Below are 18,531 nucleotides of genomic sequence, written 5' to 3'. Positions count from 1 at the left end.
TAATGCTGGGGGGAAACTTCACCCCACCAGAAGGTAAAAGACTGCTTTGAGGTAAGGAGTGAGATATATCAATGTACTTCAGGATGGAAATATTCTCAGTTAGACTAAGTATTGTGTATATGTGAAAAGCTACTGTGATGAGTACAGAAAGACTGTGTTAGATACATATTTTAAGGTAAGTATTTCAAAAAAAGGAACAAAACACTGAATGAAGCTGTGGCATCAGCTAAGGAGCTTTTAAGAAATTGTTTCATAGAAACGTTAAGAGAAATATAGAAGGCATTTAATAACAAATATAGAATTGGTGCCATGATTGATGCTTATAAGAACAAACAGGCTTTTTATCATTAAGTAGAGTCTGGAATCAGTTTCACTGGGGTTTATTTATAAGATATCAACAGAAGATGTTGCATAACTATGCAGAGTTATTTGTTTTCAAAAAATAAATTTTTGAGACATCTGTTTTTAAAACTAATCTCTGCATAGTTTTTTTAATTAAAAAAAAAAAAAAGAAAGAAAGAAATGCAATAAGAAATAAATGAATATTTTAATTCAGACCTCATCTTTGGTAAATTGAACTTGATGTGAAGGTTGTCCAAGATTTCATATTTCTCAGAAGAAGCAGATCTGGACAAACTTGTCATTTCACTTCCCAGTTGGAACCTTTGCTCAAATTCTGCAGAGCTGTTGTCCCATGAATCATCATCTGTGGTAAAATCTGGATTATGAAGAGCCATGCGCTGAAACCTGTCATACGTTTTCAGCAAACACAATGAAACAAAAGAGAGGTTTATTTCAACAGCTGGTAGATGCAACTGACCTTTCACATCCTTAGGTGCACTGTGAGAGATTTTAATGGGGGGGGGCAAAATCATAGAAAGACTTATGCAGTACAGAGTGAGCTCCACTTGGTGACACAGCTGGGTAGACTGGGGAGCAAGAACCAAGACCCCACGATGTTTAGGTGCACCTGGGAGAAACAGCTTTCTGATGCACCAAACAGATCTACATCAGGATGTGGTGTGTAAATCCCAATAGGGATGCTTTCTACAGCTCTGCTCTGCCTTTCAGTGCACCTGATGTAGCACCACACAGAGGAAATAAACACGTATGACCTGCAGTTGCCTGACCTCAGACTTTAAATCCTTCTCTTCCCCATTTACAGTCCATTCTTTATATTCAAAGTCCTCCAGAGTAATTCTTTGCTCAGAACCCCTGCTATTCACTTTATTTCCCAGCAGGTTTATTGTCAGGATATAAGAAAAAAACATGCACAATTAAATAGAAGAGAGCCTATAAAAAAAAATATTTTGAGTAAAATGAAAGTAACTCACCTATTTTCCTCTGAGGAAACTTTCAGTAGCGGTGTCTTCTCTGTAAAGCCAGTGTTGTTTGACCTTGAGCTGAATAATTTGGAAAAATTGAAGTGGTACCTTTGAGAGGAAAAAAAAGCAAGCAGTAAGTCTGCAGTTCAATGATTCACTACAGTTCTACACAACATTATGATGCAAGTGCATCATATATTCTTTAAGAATAGCGTTCACCTAAACTATGGTTTATTTGGTTTTATGGTTTCATTACAGTTTTATGGTTTCATTAAGTTTGAACACATCATGGTAGTTACTTCCTTGTAGTCATAATGGACTCCACTGCATAAAATAAGATAAACTTATCTTACCCTAAAATAATCAATTAGGATAGGATAGGATAGAATAGAATAGAATGGAATAGAATGGAATAGAATGGAATGGAATAGAATGGAATGGAATGGAATGGAATGGAATAGAATAGAATAGAATAGAATAGAATAGAATAGAATAGAATAGAATAGAATAGAATAGAATAGAATAGCATAAACCAGGTTGGCAAAGACCTTTGAGATCATCAAGTCCAACCTATCACCCAACACCATTTAATCAACTAAACCATGGCACTAAGTACCCCATCCAGTCTCTTCCTAAACACCTCCAGTGATGGTGACTCCACCACCTTCCTGGGCAGCACATTCCAATAGTGAATCACTCTTTCTGTGAAGAACTTCCTAACATCCAGCCTAAACCTCCCTTGGTGCAGCTTGTTCTGATGATGGTTGCCTGGGTGCTGGTCCCAAGTCAGGTTTCCAATGAAATCTAGACCGTGCCAGCCTCGGGCATGTTCCAAATTTCCCACGGCTGATGTCATGATCTCAGGCAGGCATGCAAGAAGACGGCTATGCCAGCCTTTGCTCCCTGCCTGGTGACTGCTGGAGTCCTGTTGCCCCAAAGAGCCTGAAATGGAAAGCAGAATGAAGTGCCTTTCGTCTCGAGCATGTTGGTCCCGAGTGCCAGTCCCAAGTCAGCTTTCTAGTGAAATGCTGGACGGCACAAGCCTCGGGCGTGTTTTAAATTTCCCGCGGCTGATGTGAGGTGCAATAGACACATAACTCACACTCATGTGCTTATACTTTGGACACCTAAATGTGGCAATGCCAGGGACAAGCAGTGTGAGCAATCTGGCAGTGCAGGCCTAGAGCCTGACATGGTGGTAGACCATGCTCAGCATAAGTGCAGAGCCAGCTAGCAATGTACCAAACAGTGCTGCGCCTGCAGCACTGTAACTAAAGCAAGGCACTGGTAGCTATAAACACAGCTTGGGACAACAGGACATGCACCTGCATCAACAAACCTCACGTGTCATTAGTAGTTGGACCAATAATCTATAATAGTGTGATGTGTAGTCACTCATAGGGAACCAATGTGTCCATGCCAACAAGGCACTCCAAGTTTATATAAGTTGTAGCAGTTTCCTTGCTAGGCACTTCTGCCTTTCCTATCCCCTCTTCTTCCATGCTTTACTGTGCTATACTCACACCTTAGGCCTGTGTCATAGGCCTGCAATACTGGAACAATAAAGGATCGATACTCGATCATATCGGTCAGCCATATTGATTCCAGCCTCCGTTGTCACCTAAATTTACATTCACAGTATCACAGTATCACCAAGGTTGGAAGAGACCTCAAAGATCATCAAGTCCAACTGCACTATAATATTAGTAAGGCAAAATTCTTAAGGTAAATAATTACATATATTTTTATCTATTCACATTATATAATTAATAAAACATAAAACAATAGGATCATTTCTGTCCCATAAATATTATTTGAGGCATGTATCACCAGAAATCCTCTAATCATTACAACAACCTCAGCGACCTTCATATTGAGAAAGAAAGCTTTATCTGAAGTACAAATACTTTATTTCTGCGGCAGAATCCATTCCAAAAGGTTCCTGTCAAAGTCTTGGTCCTGATGCTGTAGATAATTGACAGAGTAGGCTTCTTCTTGACATACAACTGCTTAACATTATTAAGAAACCTTTTGCTAAAATATAAATCCCCAAGCTTAAGAAACAGCTGAAGAGAACCAAGCACCATCACAGGATGCTGGCTGGAATGTTAAATAATTGAGTGAATTTAGAACACTCTCCAAGACCTGGGTCTTCCCAAGACAGTTCTGTGACCATTTTAGGCTGTGCCTTTAAGAAAGGGACAGTGCTGGGATACTCTGGCTGAATGTCTTGGTATTAAAATGAAAACATGATATTCTAAATTAATTTCATTGGTAGATTGGTAGAATGCAACTTTAAGTTTAAGTTCAGTTTGAGTCTGTCTCTGTTCCAGTCTGTTCTGCCTTTCCAGCCTGTCTGCTTCTGAGCAACAGCAGCGGGACCTGTCAACCTTGAGATAAGAAAACTAATCCCTGCATGCGCTTTGAAGCCTAACAGAGAATTTCCTCCTTAATAACTACCTTTCTCTCTCTCTCTCTAACCCTTTTTGGGAAAGAAGGGAGGTGAGGGGACAGAGGAGGTACAGGGTGGGGAACCCTCCTCTGTCCAGAGGAGGGAGTTTTTGTTCCTGTATTATTTTCTTTGCCGTATATTTCTGTATATATTGTAAATACTGTATATATTGTGTATATACAACCTGCATTCCATATTGCTTGTGAATACAGCTCTACCCTTTGCTTCTCCGACTGAGTCAGACGTGGTTTCTTTCTTTGTGGGGGAGGGAGAGCTGGGCCTTCTCTCACCACCACAAGTTCTCATCAAAACCATCATTATTCAGAAAGTTCAGATTTATTCTGTTCAGAACATCAGCTAGCCACCACCTAGAAATTCCCAAAGACATCTGTTAGACACACAGTCAATATGCAGATCTCATTACTCCCAGAAACACTTGCAAGAAATTTAAAATGTCTTCTGCTATTGCTGGCCTGCTGTGGGAAAGAAATTATTAAAACATAGACAACTAAATAAATATGCAAAGGTGACTGGTAATTGAATTTTAAAAAATAAATCTGTATATGTATCTTTGTAACACAGTGGAAGACAGTGGAATTTCTTGTAATTTGTGAGGTGTGCATGAACTCAAACTTTGTAAAATTAAAACCTCCTTTTAAGGTTTCAGCTTGCTTGTTCAGTAGTGTTATCAACTAGAAGCCATGATAGATGTGGAGTATTATTTCATCCTTGAGTAGCCACAACACTCATTCAAACTGCTGTAAGCACTGTGTCTGCAGAGTCAACAGAAGAGAATGAGTAAATTAGAGAGGCTGGATTATCCGCTACCTCAGGTCAACACTTAGGCAGACTGAGGTGTTACATTGCACTTGATGCTTCATCTGTGAAGAGGTGATTGCATAGTTTGAAGCTGTCAAAGTGCTTCCTTTTTTAAATAGGAGAATATCATTCATGAAAACCAGCAACAACAAAGAAATTAAATGGGGAAACTCTGTTATTTCAAAACAAGTTTAATCTTATCATAGCCCTAGATCTAAAAGTTTCCCTTGACCTTTCATGAAACAAAATCCACAAGGACAGCAAAAACACTTATCAGGACTTTAAATGTGTGCTCACCAAGCTAATCCAGGCATCCCACTACATTCAAAGCTTGAATCTAAAGGTGCCAATTTTAATAAAAATTCTGATGGTGCACCTTTTACATTCAGAAATTTAACTCATGAAAAGACCTATTAGCTGATTCTACTTTTAAACAGAATTATGCCATAAAATGGCTCCAACTAACACATACTACACGCTGTTCTGATCCAGCTTTGCATCGCACTCATTTTTAAGCATTCCACACTCACTTTTCTTCTTTTCCTGCTAGGATATAAAAAAACCCCTGAGATTAGTAACCAGAAAACTTTCTGCAAAAACTTCATTTTCCTTAAATTTTTTGGAGTTTGATATACATAGAATACATAGAATATACATAGAATAAACCAGGTTGGAAGAGACCTTCAAGATCATTGTGTCCAACCCATCAACCAATCCAACACCACCTAAACAACTAACCCACGGCACCAAGCACCCCATCAAGTCTCCTCCTGAAAACCTCCAATGATGGCGACTCCACCACCTCCCCAGGCAGCCCATTCCAATGGGCAATCACTCTCTCTGTATAGAACTTTTTCCTAATATCTAGCCTGAACCTCCCCTGGAGCAGCCTGAGACTGTGTCCTCTTGTTCTGGTACTGGCTGCCTGGGAGAAGAGACCAACATCCGTCTGTCTACAACCTCCCTTCAGGTAGTTGTAGAGAGTAATAAGGTCACCCCTGAGCCTCGTCTTCTCCAGGCTAAGCAACCCCAGCTCCCTCAGCCTCTCCTCGTAGGGCTTGTGCTCCAAACCCCTCACCAACTTTGTTGCTCTTCTCTGGACTCGTTCCAGCAAGTGAACATCCTTCCTAAACTGAGGGGCCCAGAACTGGACACAGTACTCGAGGCGTGGCCTAACCAGTGCAGTGTACAGGGATAGAATGACCTCCCTGCTCCTGCTGGCCACACTGTTCCTGATGCAGGCCAGGATGCCATTAGCCCTCTTAGCTGATAGCAACACTGCTGTGTGTTACACAGGCATATGTATATCGACTGACGGTTCCAGACCTCAGTGAGTATTCACCAACACTGTAAGGGACTGACCAATATGCAAAGTGTGCGGAAGGACAAAGCAACCACAACAATGGCAAATAAGAAGAAAAGATACAAGTTTGGTCAAAGGTGATTTAAAGGGTAGAACCTGAGGTGAAGGATCCAGAAGGCTAGTTAAAGACATCACCTTCACTTTCATTTGCACTTTTGTTATCCACACTTTCTGGTGTAGCTCTTGACACATTTAAATGGAGCTGTAGAGCTTCACAGATAGCCAAAAATGGCCAATACAGGAAAAATGGGTAAGGTCTTCAGGTAAATTTAAAAAATATTATATGACAACATCCATTTGCAGAGAGAAAAAACGCATGGACAAGAACAAGCAGCAGGAAACCACCAGGCTTGACAAAACAAAAATAATTAGAGAAAAAGCCAAAAAGACTCTGCTCCCCTGTGATGTGATTACTCTAATTAGAGAACAAGAGTAGTATTAAACAATAAAGCTAATTAGGGCATAAAAGAATCTTAAAGGCTGAAAGCTCTACAAAGAAGTGTTGAAAAAAGATAGGAAAAAATAGCATGGATTATAAAATTGAAAGTCATCCCTGAACAGCTCCCTGTATGCCTTTCATACTTCAGGTTACTGAGGGGCTCACCAAGCCATTTTCCATCATTTACAAGCAGTCCTAGCCAATCAGGGAGGCCCCAGCTGACTGGAGACTGGCAAGCATGATGCAAACCTAGAAAGAATGAAAGGAGGACTTGGAGAACTACAGACCTCTCAGTCTGACCTTGGTGCCAGGGAAGGTCATGGAATAGGTCATCTTGAGTGGCATTACTCAACACGTGCAGGGCAAACAGGTATCAGTCCTAGTCAGCACCAGTTCATGAAGGGCAAGTCTTGCTTGACAATCCTGATCCCCTTCTATGACAAGGTGACACTCTTAGTGGATGAGGGAAAGGCTGTGGATTTTGTTTACCTGGACTTTAGTAGAGCATTTGACACTGTTTCCCACAGCATCTTCCTGGAGAGAAACTGGCTGCACAGGGCTCGAATGTGTGAATGTTTCACTGGGTTAAGAACTGGACGGATGGGTGGGCCCAAAGAGTGATGATGAAGGCAGCCAGTCACAAGTGGTGTTCCCCAGGGTTCAGTTTCAGTTTCAGTCTTCTTTACCATCATTATCAAGGATCTGGATGAAGGGATTGAGTGTACCCTCAGTAAGTGTGCAGATAACACCAAATTGGGTGGAAGTGTTGGTCTGCTCAGAGGTAGGAAGGCTCTGCAGAGGGATGTGAATGGGCTGAATTGATGGGCTGAGGTCAATTACGTGAGATTTTAGAAGGCCAAGTGCTGGGTCCTGCCCTTGAGTCACAACAACCCCATGCAACACTACAGGCTTGGGGCAGACTGTCTGGACAGATGCCTGTCAGAAAAGGGTCAGAAAAGGACCGGGGCGGGGCTGGTTGACAATTGGATGAATATGAAACAGCAGTGTGTTCAGGCGGCCAAGAAGGCAAATGGCATCCTGGCCTGTATCAGGAACAGTGTGGCCAGCAGGAGTAGGGAAGCAATTGTGCCCCTGTCCTTGGCATTGGTGAGGCCACACTTTGAATATTGTGTTCAGTTTCAGGCTCCGCACTGCAAGAAGTTGCTGGAGTGTGTCCAAAGACAGGCAACAAAATTGATGGAAGGGTCTAGAGAACAATTATTACAAGGAACATCTGAAAGAACTGGGATTGTCTAGACTGGAGAAGAGGAGGCTGAGGTGAGACCTGACAAAGTTCTTTACACTACCTGAAAGATTGTAGGATGTGAGTGTCAGTCTCTTCTCCCTGGTATCAAGCAATACACCAATAGAAAATGGCTTCAAGTTGCACCAGGAGAGGTTTATATTGGATATTAGGATATTAGCATTGGAATAGGCTGCCCAGGGAGGTGATGAAGCCACTGTCCCTGGAGGTGGACATGGCATTTTAGGATATGTTTTAATGGCCATGGTGGTGTTAGATTGATGGTTGGACTTGGTGATCTTAGAGGTCTTTTCCAACTGAAATATTTCTATGATTCTGTAGAGGCATTCTTAGTGCAATTTGACTATTTGCTTCATCAAAAGATAACAGAGATCATATGCAATCAAAATCTAGGATGGCCTGAAGACCCTCTGCTATTTGAGGACCAAGTCTGCAGTGCTGAAAAACTCTTAGCAGCGTTCTTGGTGCTCCTCAGCCTTGTAAGTAGCTGGAAATTGTGACACTGTGTAAAGAAGGATATCAGTGTGACATTTCAAAACGTAGGATCAGTTAACACTTTGAACATTTCTTCACAATGGTTATACCTACATGCTAGAATGGACCAGTCCATCTCTACTGAGCTATTCAGCAACATTACTAAGGAGCTAATCACCAGATCATCTCATCAGCCCATTTTGGATAGACCCATTCAAAGGATGAAAAGATTTCTCTGGATTTACACTATGTGAAGGTAAGGAGCTGGTAAACTGAACAATTGTTCCCACTGTTCTTTTCTCATGGTTCAGACTCAAAAATCATTAGTATTTTATATTTCAGAGAAGATATGTTAAATAATTACATTTACACACTTATAAATTTACAAATACATGCACACAGACCTTTGCACAAAAAATTAACAATCTCATTTTCCTTTCATTCGAAAGTAATAGGAGAAAGCTAAACCCAAAAGGTATAGAAAAAATATTTGAAGAGGACTTCTTTAAAGACATACAAAGCATCACTCATATGAAAAAAAATACATGTAGAACTGACATTAGAAAGAGAGGAGCATGTCCTACCTCACGTAAAACCACATCTGTGGTCATATTTATTCTCATATTTACTGCAGCTGGTATTTTTCTCGCTGGTTTGTTTTAATTCAGAGAATTCTTTCAAACAGAAGATTGTGCTCTTAACCACTTGGCTACTGCTGTGACAGCCGTGTATACAGATTTTGGCTCTCTCTGCAGGAATATACATTTGTTCCAAGGAAGAATGTTTTCTGAGCTGCTTCCTTGCAGTCAAACTCATGCTTCCCCATTGCTAATCTTTCAAGAAAATACAATTTGTGACTGTTTCCACGGTAACCCAGAAGATGAACCAGTGTTGTGGGAGGGCTGTCCCCACCCCAGATGATACAGCAGGTTCTGCCAAGTTATGGAGGTGTCCACAGATGAAGCTCCAGTTGCCTGAATGCAGCTGGAGAAGGCTCATAAAAAATATGACAGTCCAAATATAAGTTCCAGGCATCTGTTGCAGAAGCCCCCACAAACTGTGGCTATGCCACTGGTCACATTGATGAACAAGGCTTACTCTCTTTTTGTGAAAATTTGTACTTCTCTACAGCTGTACAGAAGAGATATGACCTTCAATCTCCTAGACTCATTTGAGCAGTTTAAGTAGAAGCAGACCGTTCCTGATCACCTGGCCACATGAAGAGGTACAAGGGGAAGAGGAGAGGAAAGGAAGAGACATGGAAAACTCTAGTTCCTCCTACTGGTGAGATGATGACTTCTCAGACATCATTCAGAATCAGTAGCTGAAGAATGATGCAGGTTCCAGCCATAACACATTGCTGTTTCTTATTACTTGCTAGTGATAACTTTCAAAGTCGGAGAAGTTGGGATGAAGTCCAAAGACAGAACTCAATTCGTGCCACTGAGCACCAGACCCTCCCCCTGACTACATTTTTAGGCATTTCCTAATGTGTTTACATATTCCACTTTAAATAAAATGAAAACAAAGGTTTTGTGGTAGTTCAGCAAAAAGCAATCTTTCAATCCCAAGCAGCAGAGGACAACAAAAGAAGTAAGCATCCAGTAAGAACCTGAGAAAAAGAAAGACCACAGTCATCCTAGATAGCTGGCAAACACTTAAAATAATCCCTAGATTTGAGTGGAACCTATTATTTACTCTTGTATTGAAAAGGTGAATAGATTAATTTTTCACTCCCTATAATGAAAAGCATACATTTTAAGCATCAGCTAATACAATGAGTGATTCATCTGCCATATGCTACATTGCGCATGCAGCTATCAGTGAAAGAGCTATTTCTATGACAACAGAAAGCAATAATGCTCACTTCTATGCAAAGGATTTGGTCAGGAAGAAGAGGTGAATATGGAAGGATATGTATTATGCAAAGAACATCAATAATTTTGCACATAACTAATTGGAAATTTCACTACATAAAAAATTCAAATCCAAATTTCTCCAGGTAAAAAAATGTAATTGAGCATGTTCCCCTGAATTAGTAATCACAAAGACCATTACAAATGAGACTACCTCTTGAACAGAAGTCTAGGAATACTACTGGGCCAGGAGATTATAAGAAATACAATACAAATGCAACGAAAGTTTCCTAAAGGAGGAGGTGGCCAGTGCGAAAATACAAGAAACAATTAATCATACAGGAGACTAGGAACAACAGCAAGACTTTAATTTATCATTTCTACATACTTATAGGCAAAAGCCTAATTTTAGAAGCATCATCTTCCCTGAATAGAGAACATTTACACAAATTGTATGTCCTGAACTAATTACTTCTGTCATAACTGCAAACAATCATCGTGTGGAAATAAACTGAAAAGCAGATGCTTTTACAGAAAAAAAAAACCACAACCCACACAAACAACAGCAGCAACAACACACAATCACAAACAAAACAACACCCCCAACCCAACACCCAAAGAAAGCATTACACCTGTTTTTTACTACACTTGAAACTCTTTCTTCCACCAGATTTGATATCTGTCATTTTCTGATAATGTCCACTTTTGGACAACAGTTACACAGTACAAACTGTGCTTACCAACATCATAGCACTCAGTTCTTAAACATTCACTGTCTATTAAGCTACTGTATACACACATCTGTCAACATTATGATATACACATATCATATGACAGAGACAAAACCCTCTGTCATGTTTTCTCTCAGTGGTAGCACATCATGAGGGAAATGTTAGGACTACCCATCACAAGTGAAGTATGGTCAACTGATACACTAAGTCAAGGGAAGTTTCAAAGACTCCAGAGCTCACTCCTCTGAACAGGCATTAGATGCTTTCTGATGACTTCTTTATGCAGCTTGAACTAAATCAGCAAATAATGTCTAAACCCTTTAAAAGCATGTACCATGTCAGAAGAATTCAGCAGTTAGAGCATTACTTAATGCAGATTTGTTTTCCCATTGACTTTCCTAATTATCTATTAGACAGGACTGTGCAGGATTCCCCTGAGAACCACAATGCTGGCAGTGCCTGACAGCAAGACACTGCAAGAGGCACAGCCAACTGGCAAGTCTCATATTAAGAAGCACCTACCATGCCGAGACCCCAGGCAAATAAAGAATATGCTTAAGAGAGATGTAATGACACATGTGCTGAGTTTTACTGAGATGGAAATGGTTACTTCTATAGGAAACACAAAAAGTCTTTGTTTCATTCATTTCTACTGGATTTAGAGAGTGAACATGTCCTGCAAGAGCAGGAGTTTCTCCTTCATTCGTGTAATATTCTGCCATTTTAAAAAGTAGGGTAATTCTAAGTTCAGAAATAATTTGGAAAAGAGCATTTCCTGTGATTTTGGTGTTGTTGTATAGATTTTTTCTAATCAGATCAAACTTTGTAGGGTCATAATGCTTCCCTGGAAAATGAAATTTTCAGTTACCTATAGGACTCAGTGGATCCTTTTCCTCAAGAGTCTTTGGCGGCCCTTGTCAGGGGGAGTCTCCATCAAGAAGACATCAAGACACGGTTAACAGAGCAGGATCCCACTGCAGTAGATGAAGTTTTAAAAAGTACTTAATCCTTGAGGTGCACTGAAGCTTTCTTTGGCTCTACCTAAGACAAATAATTTGTTCTCCACACATTTTGCACTCCCATGTCAGAGCACCACAAGGTCTGGCTGCCCATGAGCAGAAAGTGGCCATGGGCCAGGCAGGGCCATGACCTGCTCAACCAAGGCCTGTCCTACAGCACCCAGCAAGGGAGCAGAGACAGAAGAGAGGTGGAAATCCAGGCCAGCCCAGATGTTCACTTTGGCCACAATAACCCCATGCAGCGCTACAGATTGGGGGATGAGTGGCTGGAGAGTAGCCAGGAAGAGAGGGACCTGGGAGAGCTGGTAGACAGCCAGCAGTGTGCCTGTGCAGCACAGAAGGTCAATGGCATTTTGGCTTGTATCAGGAATAGTGTGGCCAACAGGACTAGGGATGTAATTCTGCCCCTGTACTCGACAATGGTGAGGCCTCATCACAAGCACTGTGTGCAGTTCTGGACCACTCACTTCAAGAAAGATATTGAGGTGCTGGAAAGAGTCCAGAGGGGTGCAGCAAGACTGCTGAAGGGACTGGAGGGAAAGTCTTATGAGGAGAGACTGAGGGAGCTGCGGTTATTTAGCCTGGAGAAGGGGAATCTCAGCAAGGACTTTGTCACACACTTCCTGAAGGAAGTTGTGGTACAGTAAGCATTGGGCTCTTCTCCCAAACAACTTGTGACAAGACAAGAGGGCATAGCCTGAAGCTGTGCTGGGGGAGGTTTAGGTTGGATAATAGGAAGCACTTCCTCATGGAAAGGGTAATTAGACACTTAGTGACATGGTCTAGTCAATGCGGTGGTCATAGGCTGGACTTGGTGATCTCAGAGGTCTATTCTAGCTTTAATAATTCTGTGATTCTGGGATTCATGATTATCCAGCAGGGCCACATTGATGGAGCAGTTCCAAAAAACCTTACCCTTTTTGAAGGACTGAGAAGTCTCATTGACAAAGTGTAGCTGCTGTTTACCTCTCGCCATTTTTTGCTTCAGCAAAAAAAAACTGGGAAACTACAATAGAGAACATGCAAAAACTGCAGACAGCCTGAAGGAGAAAATACATTGAAGGAGCAGGTGCTGCCAAAAGAGTTTAGCTATTGGTTACTGCCAGCAAGCTACAAATTTAAAGTAGGCAGCAGTAGCCAGTATTGGTAATGTTCCAAATTCCAAAACCTCCATTTCTCTATGGATTACATGAATAACCTCTTAAAAAGTATAATTCTCGAGTGCTGCAGGGCATAGTAAAAAATGAATCTACTATAGGGAAGCAATTTAACAGCAACACTTTAAGCATAGATGTACTTACAATACTTTGGCGTATTCGACAACCTTGGCTTTTAAATGCCAGCATTTCTCTTTGGCAGTCACAAGCTGTGATGCTAACTGAATTTATGACAAATAAAGGAGGATTCATCTTTTTGTTTCCTTTTTTTTGTGCTCTTTGAGACAATCTCAAGGTTCTCAAAAGTTAAGGAAGAGGTCAAAACTTAATATTTTAGCTTTATTTCTGATCAGACTGCCTTAAAAATGCAATATGGGGCTCTTGGATGATGGAAACATGAATGGAAGGGTAGGTCCCAGAAATTACTGGATCATGTGTCCACCTCCAGAGAAGGTTAATATTCAAGCATTGCAGTGACTATGAAGTTGTAGTCCCAAAGGTGTTGGAGAATATATGTTGAAGCATAAAGACTCACTTTCAGACTAGCTGAATTGAAGGATGTTGCAAGAAATGGAAGCACTATTAAAAGGAGACCATTGACAACTTCCCAGATAAGGGAGAACTTTCCTACAAAATATTGAAATGGGATTATTTTGATACAATTTTCCTTAACCCAAGCAATGTACTGACAAGCTGTCACATGTAATTATGCTTCTAGCCCTGCATCATCTTATAATATACTCTCATGCCACTCACGCCAGTTTCAGAGATTGAAAAGAGTAATTAGTGAGCTATACTTAAAGGTGAAGTCATGAATAATCTATTTTTACTTCTTTAAAAAACATTTCTTTAAAAATTATGGTTCCATATGTTGTATTCCAAGAATTTGGAGATAACATTGTTCATACCTTCAACTTTTAGAGAAAAGTAACTTTCTCACCAACAGCAATGTGTCTCCATTGCTTAGAGATAAAACAAAACAAACACACAAAAAAAAGAAAAAATAAACAACACAACAACCAAACAACAACACAGGGCAGGCAGACGTACAAGCTCATTAACAACATTAACAATGGGAGGCAAGCATCAGGTCACTGCATGGCTTTAAAAACAAAAGAAAATTTAAATGAAGTTGTCATCAAATTCAGCTTTGTTAAAAAAAAACCCACAACTGATCTCAACTGTTGTATGCTTACTGGGACTTGTACATTTTCTCTTGGCCACAGTAAAACAAAATAAGGCAAGTTTAGGAACTCTTATATCCAATAAATAGTGAGGTTCTTGTAAGATATTGCAATATAAGTAGGACAATTTACAGATTATGATATAGATTGTGATCTCAATGGACTGGACCCAGCAAAAATGCTAAAAGTTGCTCCAATGCTAGGACATGAGACACAGTACTCAGAATACACAGAGAAGAAACATCAGAAAAAAATTATGGTAAATAATTTGTAGGGGGTGACATAGCTATCATATGTTGAAATGAAACTATGAAGTTAAAATAACGGATAATTTTTCACTATAATGTACATCTTTTCATTGTGTGTTTGGGGTTTTGTTTGGTTGGTTGGGTTTTAATTTAATTTTTATTTTATTTTATTTTATTTTATTTTATTTTATCTTGTTTATAATGGTGGCCCAGAGAATTCCTTTTCAGGTTCTAGCTGAACTTTAGACATTGAGGTTATTCATGTAACTTTTGCCATTCAAAATCTGGTCTACAATAATTACAGTCACTAACAAGACAGACACCTTCAAATAACTTTTATCCCTGTCTCCCATGTTGATTATACAAGGAAACTGGAGACTTTACTTTGAGATAACAGAAAGACTTCATCATTAAATAATGTTTAAGTCCCACACAAACACTGTCTATATTACAGTGTACCAAAAAAGTACTTTTATAATGTACTTTTTATTTGCTCTTAGATGAAATCTGTGGAAGACTTTGCACAAACAAAGTTATTCAGTGTTTATTAGGAATATAAAGAACTAGCAACAAGTCCTTCCAAACATGGATTTCCCATAATTTCCTAAAAAGTACCTTCCAATACAGAGTAAATCCACATCATTGATCATTAAATTTCACCTGGAGTTATAGCAGAGCCTACAGTTCCATAGTACTGAAAATCCCAGAGGAACAAATTAAAGAACTCAAACATAATAAAAAGGTAGCTGATAATAATAGCACAATATTTGCTCTTACGTTTGGAGAATATTCAGTGAAACCACTCAAAAGAATAAATGCACAAATACAATACTCTTCCCTGTAACATCCCTTCTTTAAGGGAAACTCATCCCACAGAGATGGGTTCTGTTCTGTTACCAGGCACCTTTTTCTGTCATGAAAAGCCTCAGATTTCTACAGGTACCTCAAGGCTACAAAGTCAGACAAAAAAATCTATCTAATTTATATTAACAAGCACCTTTAAAACTCAGGTTTTTGTTTCAATGTCTCTTTGAAACACAAGTCCTGAGTCTATAAACACATCCAACTGAGATTCTCAAGGAAAAAATCCAAACCAAAACACCCCACCAAGATTAGAAATAATGCATTCCAAAGATACTTCTCTCATGCAGAGTAGCATGAAAATTATATTTCCCAAGTAGGGTAAAAGATCACAAAACCAAAGAATAATGATGCCATTTCATCTTCTCTTCCTCCTGATTTAAACTGTAATCTTTCTCCAGGTTAAGAACATACTCTTGTGCACTGAAAAGTTAAAAAAAAAATAAAAATCATACTTCTCACAGTTCAGGAGGAAATTCCTTTTTCTTACATGAGAGACAGCGTTGTTCAGGTAGCACAGTTTAACTATACAGCATATTTCTTGTCAGCAATGATATACATCTTCCCTCCCAGTCACACAGATGCCAGATTCTCTCTTAGATACTGCATTCCCTTTCTCCCTTTACAGAGTGACACTTGGGGTACTCCATAGTCTCACAGAGGTGATTTCCTTCTATCTTGCTTCTGAAACAACATATTCTTGAGAAGAAATGTCATAATATTTGCTATATGTGTTCTATAAATTAGTATTGTCCCAAAACACCCTGGACACAGAGCAGGGGAAGAAAAGGAAAAGAAAAGAAAAGAAAAGAAAAGAAAAGAAAAGAAAAGAAAAGAAAAGAAAAGAAAAGAAAAGAAAAGAAAAGAAAAGAAAAGAAAAGAAAAGAAAAGAAAAGAAAAGAAAAGAAAAGAAAAGAAAAGAAAAGAAAAGAAAAGAAGAAAGACAAGACCAGACACCACAACAACCAGACAGGATTCTGCTCAGTAGCCTTATTGGTAGTAAGTCTTCACATACACAAGAAAACTTCTGTCCATCTAGACCTGAGGCTACATAAATAAAACCTCATTCTGTGCTCCCAAACAAAAAGAAAACAGAAAATGAAAAGTGTCAGCACTGCTGACTTAAAAAAAAAACAAACAAAAAAAAGTAAATAATAATCGCTCACCAAAAGACTACAGCAGAAAAGGGGAAACCCCCTGCTGACACAGCTGCCCATTGTCATCAGCTACTTCCTTCTTCCCCTTATTAAGGCAGAAGGCTTCAAGCTGCTGTTCAAAGACACAGATGATAAAAAAAACCCCAGCAGGTCCTTAAACATAAACTCCATTAAAGAAGCAAGGCATACATCTGTCTCCGAAAAAAGAACTGAGGGGAAGGATCTTGGTTCTAGCCTGGCAGAGATGTTGTGAATAGCCAATTTAGAAAGTTAAAGACAGAAGAAAGTTCATAAGTCTTTCCTTTCTTCTGGCAGAGAGAATACCTGAATAATCTGTTAGTTTTAAATTTAATCAAAACTTAGCATTTTTTAAAGCATGGGAAGAAAACAGGCTTTTCCTTTAAATAAACAAACAAATAGGCACACCTAGTCCTTCACTATGTGCTGGACCAGATAGTGATGCAGCTATTGATTGTAAACTGATGCAGATCAAGAAGGTTTAGTGCCCTTGAATGAACAGCACCTTCAAATAACAGAAGCCTGAAACATACATCAGATGTCTGAATGTAGAATAATAGCACTAACAAAATACAACCTCTCACATATATCCTTTAAAGAAAACACCAGGAGCTGTTGCCAATGTAACCAGCCACAACACTAACAAATGTCCTTTTAATACAGTCTGCACAGGCAGTCTGGAAAAATAAATTATCTATAGAATGTGATGCAGTAGGAAAGCTGAAGGATACTCTGACAATATGGAAATGAAAACAAAAAATGTAAATGGATTGTGGGAACCTGTGGTGGGTTGAAAATTCCATCCACAACATTAAATTTTCCAGACCAGTTCAGTTGGAAGCAAATGAAAGCTGTAATTACAAGCAAAACTAGTCTACAATGAAATGCAATGAATGTGTACAAAATATACAGTAATGACAATATTTATAGGTATTTACTACTAATGAACACCACAAGGATGCCCCTGGTCAAAGACCAGGGTAATCTAATAGCTTCTCCCTCCCTGCCCCCACTGCAGTTATTCTGTACCTCAAGAATCATGGTCACTCCCCTACACAAAACTAATAGGTTTAAAGCCCAAATAATGGAATCACATTTGATCCATGGCACTTAGAAGTAGTTTACAATAGGTAGAAGTGGCTAAGGCAAAGGGAAAAAAAGGTTTATAAGAAGCAGAAGTCCATAGCACATTGTCACAGGAAAAGAAGTGATTTCGTACTATTTTAAGGTTATGCAGTGTGAAAGGTAATCACAACAGTGGAAGAGCTAAAGCTACAGGAATTATCTCCTTCAGAAGCACTAGGAAAATGTGTAGGCCGGAGAGAAAAAAAATATCATGACACATGGCAGAACTAAAAGATTTTAATTTAAGACAAAAGACTACAGACATACTGCTTTTTTAAAAGGGCATTGATTTAGAAAGGAAGGATGAAATCCATCATTATTTGTTCTTCATTGCAAGAGGTATAGTTAGTCTCAGCTCCAGTGTGTTATTATTGTTTACATATTCATTTATTTTGGTCCAACGCTGTGCCCTTAATAGGAAAAGGTATGCTCCTACTTGTACCTTTCTTAATAATGAAGACTAAATGAGATGTAGACCATGACATGTCTGAAGAGATACATATGCAGCACAGGTAGGATCCTGGTGATTAATTCTGCATACAATATTAGAATACATAGAATACATAGAATAAACCATGTTGGAAGAGACCTTCAAGATCATCGCGTCCAACCCATCAACCAATCCAACACCACCTAAACAACTAACCCACGGCACCAAGCACCCCATCAAGTCTTCTCCTGAAAACCTCCAATGATGGTGACTCCACCACCTCCCCAGGCAGCCCATTCCAATGGGCAATCACTCTCTCTGTATAGAACTTTTTCCTAACATCCAGCCTGAACCTCCCCTGGCGCAGCCTGAGACTGTGTCCTCTTGTCCTGGTACTGGCCGCCTGGGAGAAGAGACCAACATCCGTCTGTCTACAACCTCCCTTCAGGTAGTTATAGAGTGATAAGGTCACCCCTGAGTCTCCTTTTCTCCAGGCTAAGCAACCCCAGCTCCCTCAGCCTCTCCTCGTAAGGCTTGTGTTCCAAACCCCTCACCAACTTTGTTGCTCTTCTCTGGACTCGTTCCAGCAACTCAACCTCCTTCCTAAAC

The 18,531-nt window shown here is 39.7% G+C and overlaps 1 protein-coding gene across 1 annotated transcript in view; it reads right to left on the bottom strand.

Moving 5' to 3' along the window:
* Positions 1-18,531, bottom strand: part of OCA2 (OCA2 melanosomal transmembrane protein) — a 219,560-nt gene that overhangs the window by 161,036 nt on the left and 39,993 nt on the right. The window contains exons 3-4 of the mRNA XM_054164621.1: positions 1,335-1,433; positions 559-747 (exon numbers count right to left, since the gene is read on the bottom strand). Of these exons, the coding sequence (XP_054020596.1) occupies positions 559-747; positions 1,335-1,433 (288 nt within the window). The remainder of the gene's footprint in view (positions 1-558; positions 748-1,334; positions 1,434-18,531) is intronic.

Source organism: Dryobates pubescens, chromosome 10 (genome assembly GCF_014839835.1).
Source record: "Dryobates pubescens isolate bDryPub1 chromosome 10, bDryPub1.pri, whole genome shotgun sequence".
Taxonomy (NCBI): Eukaryota; Metazoa; Chordata; class Aves; order Piciformes; family Picidae; genus Dryobates; species Dryobates pubescens.
This window is presented reverse-complemented; position numbering and strand designations above follow the sequence as displayed.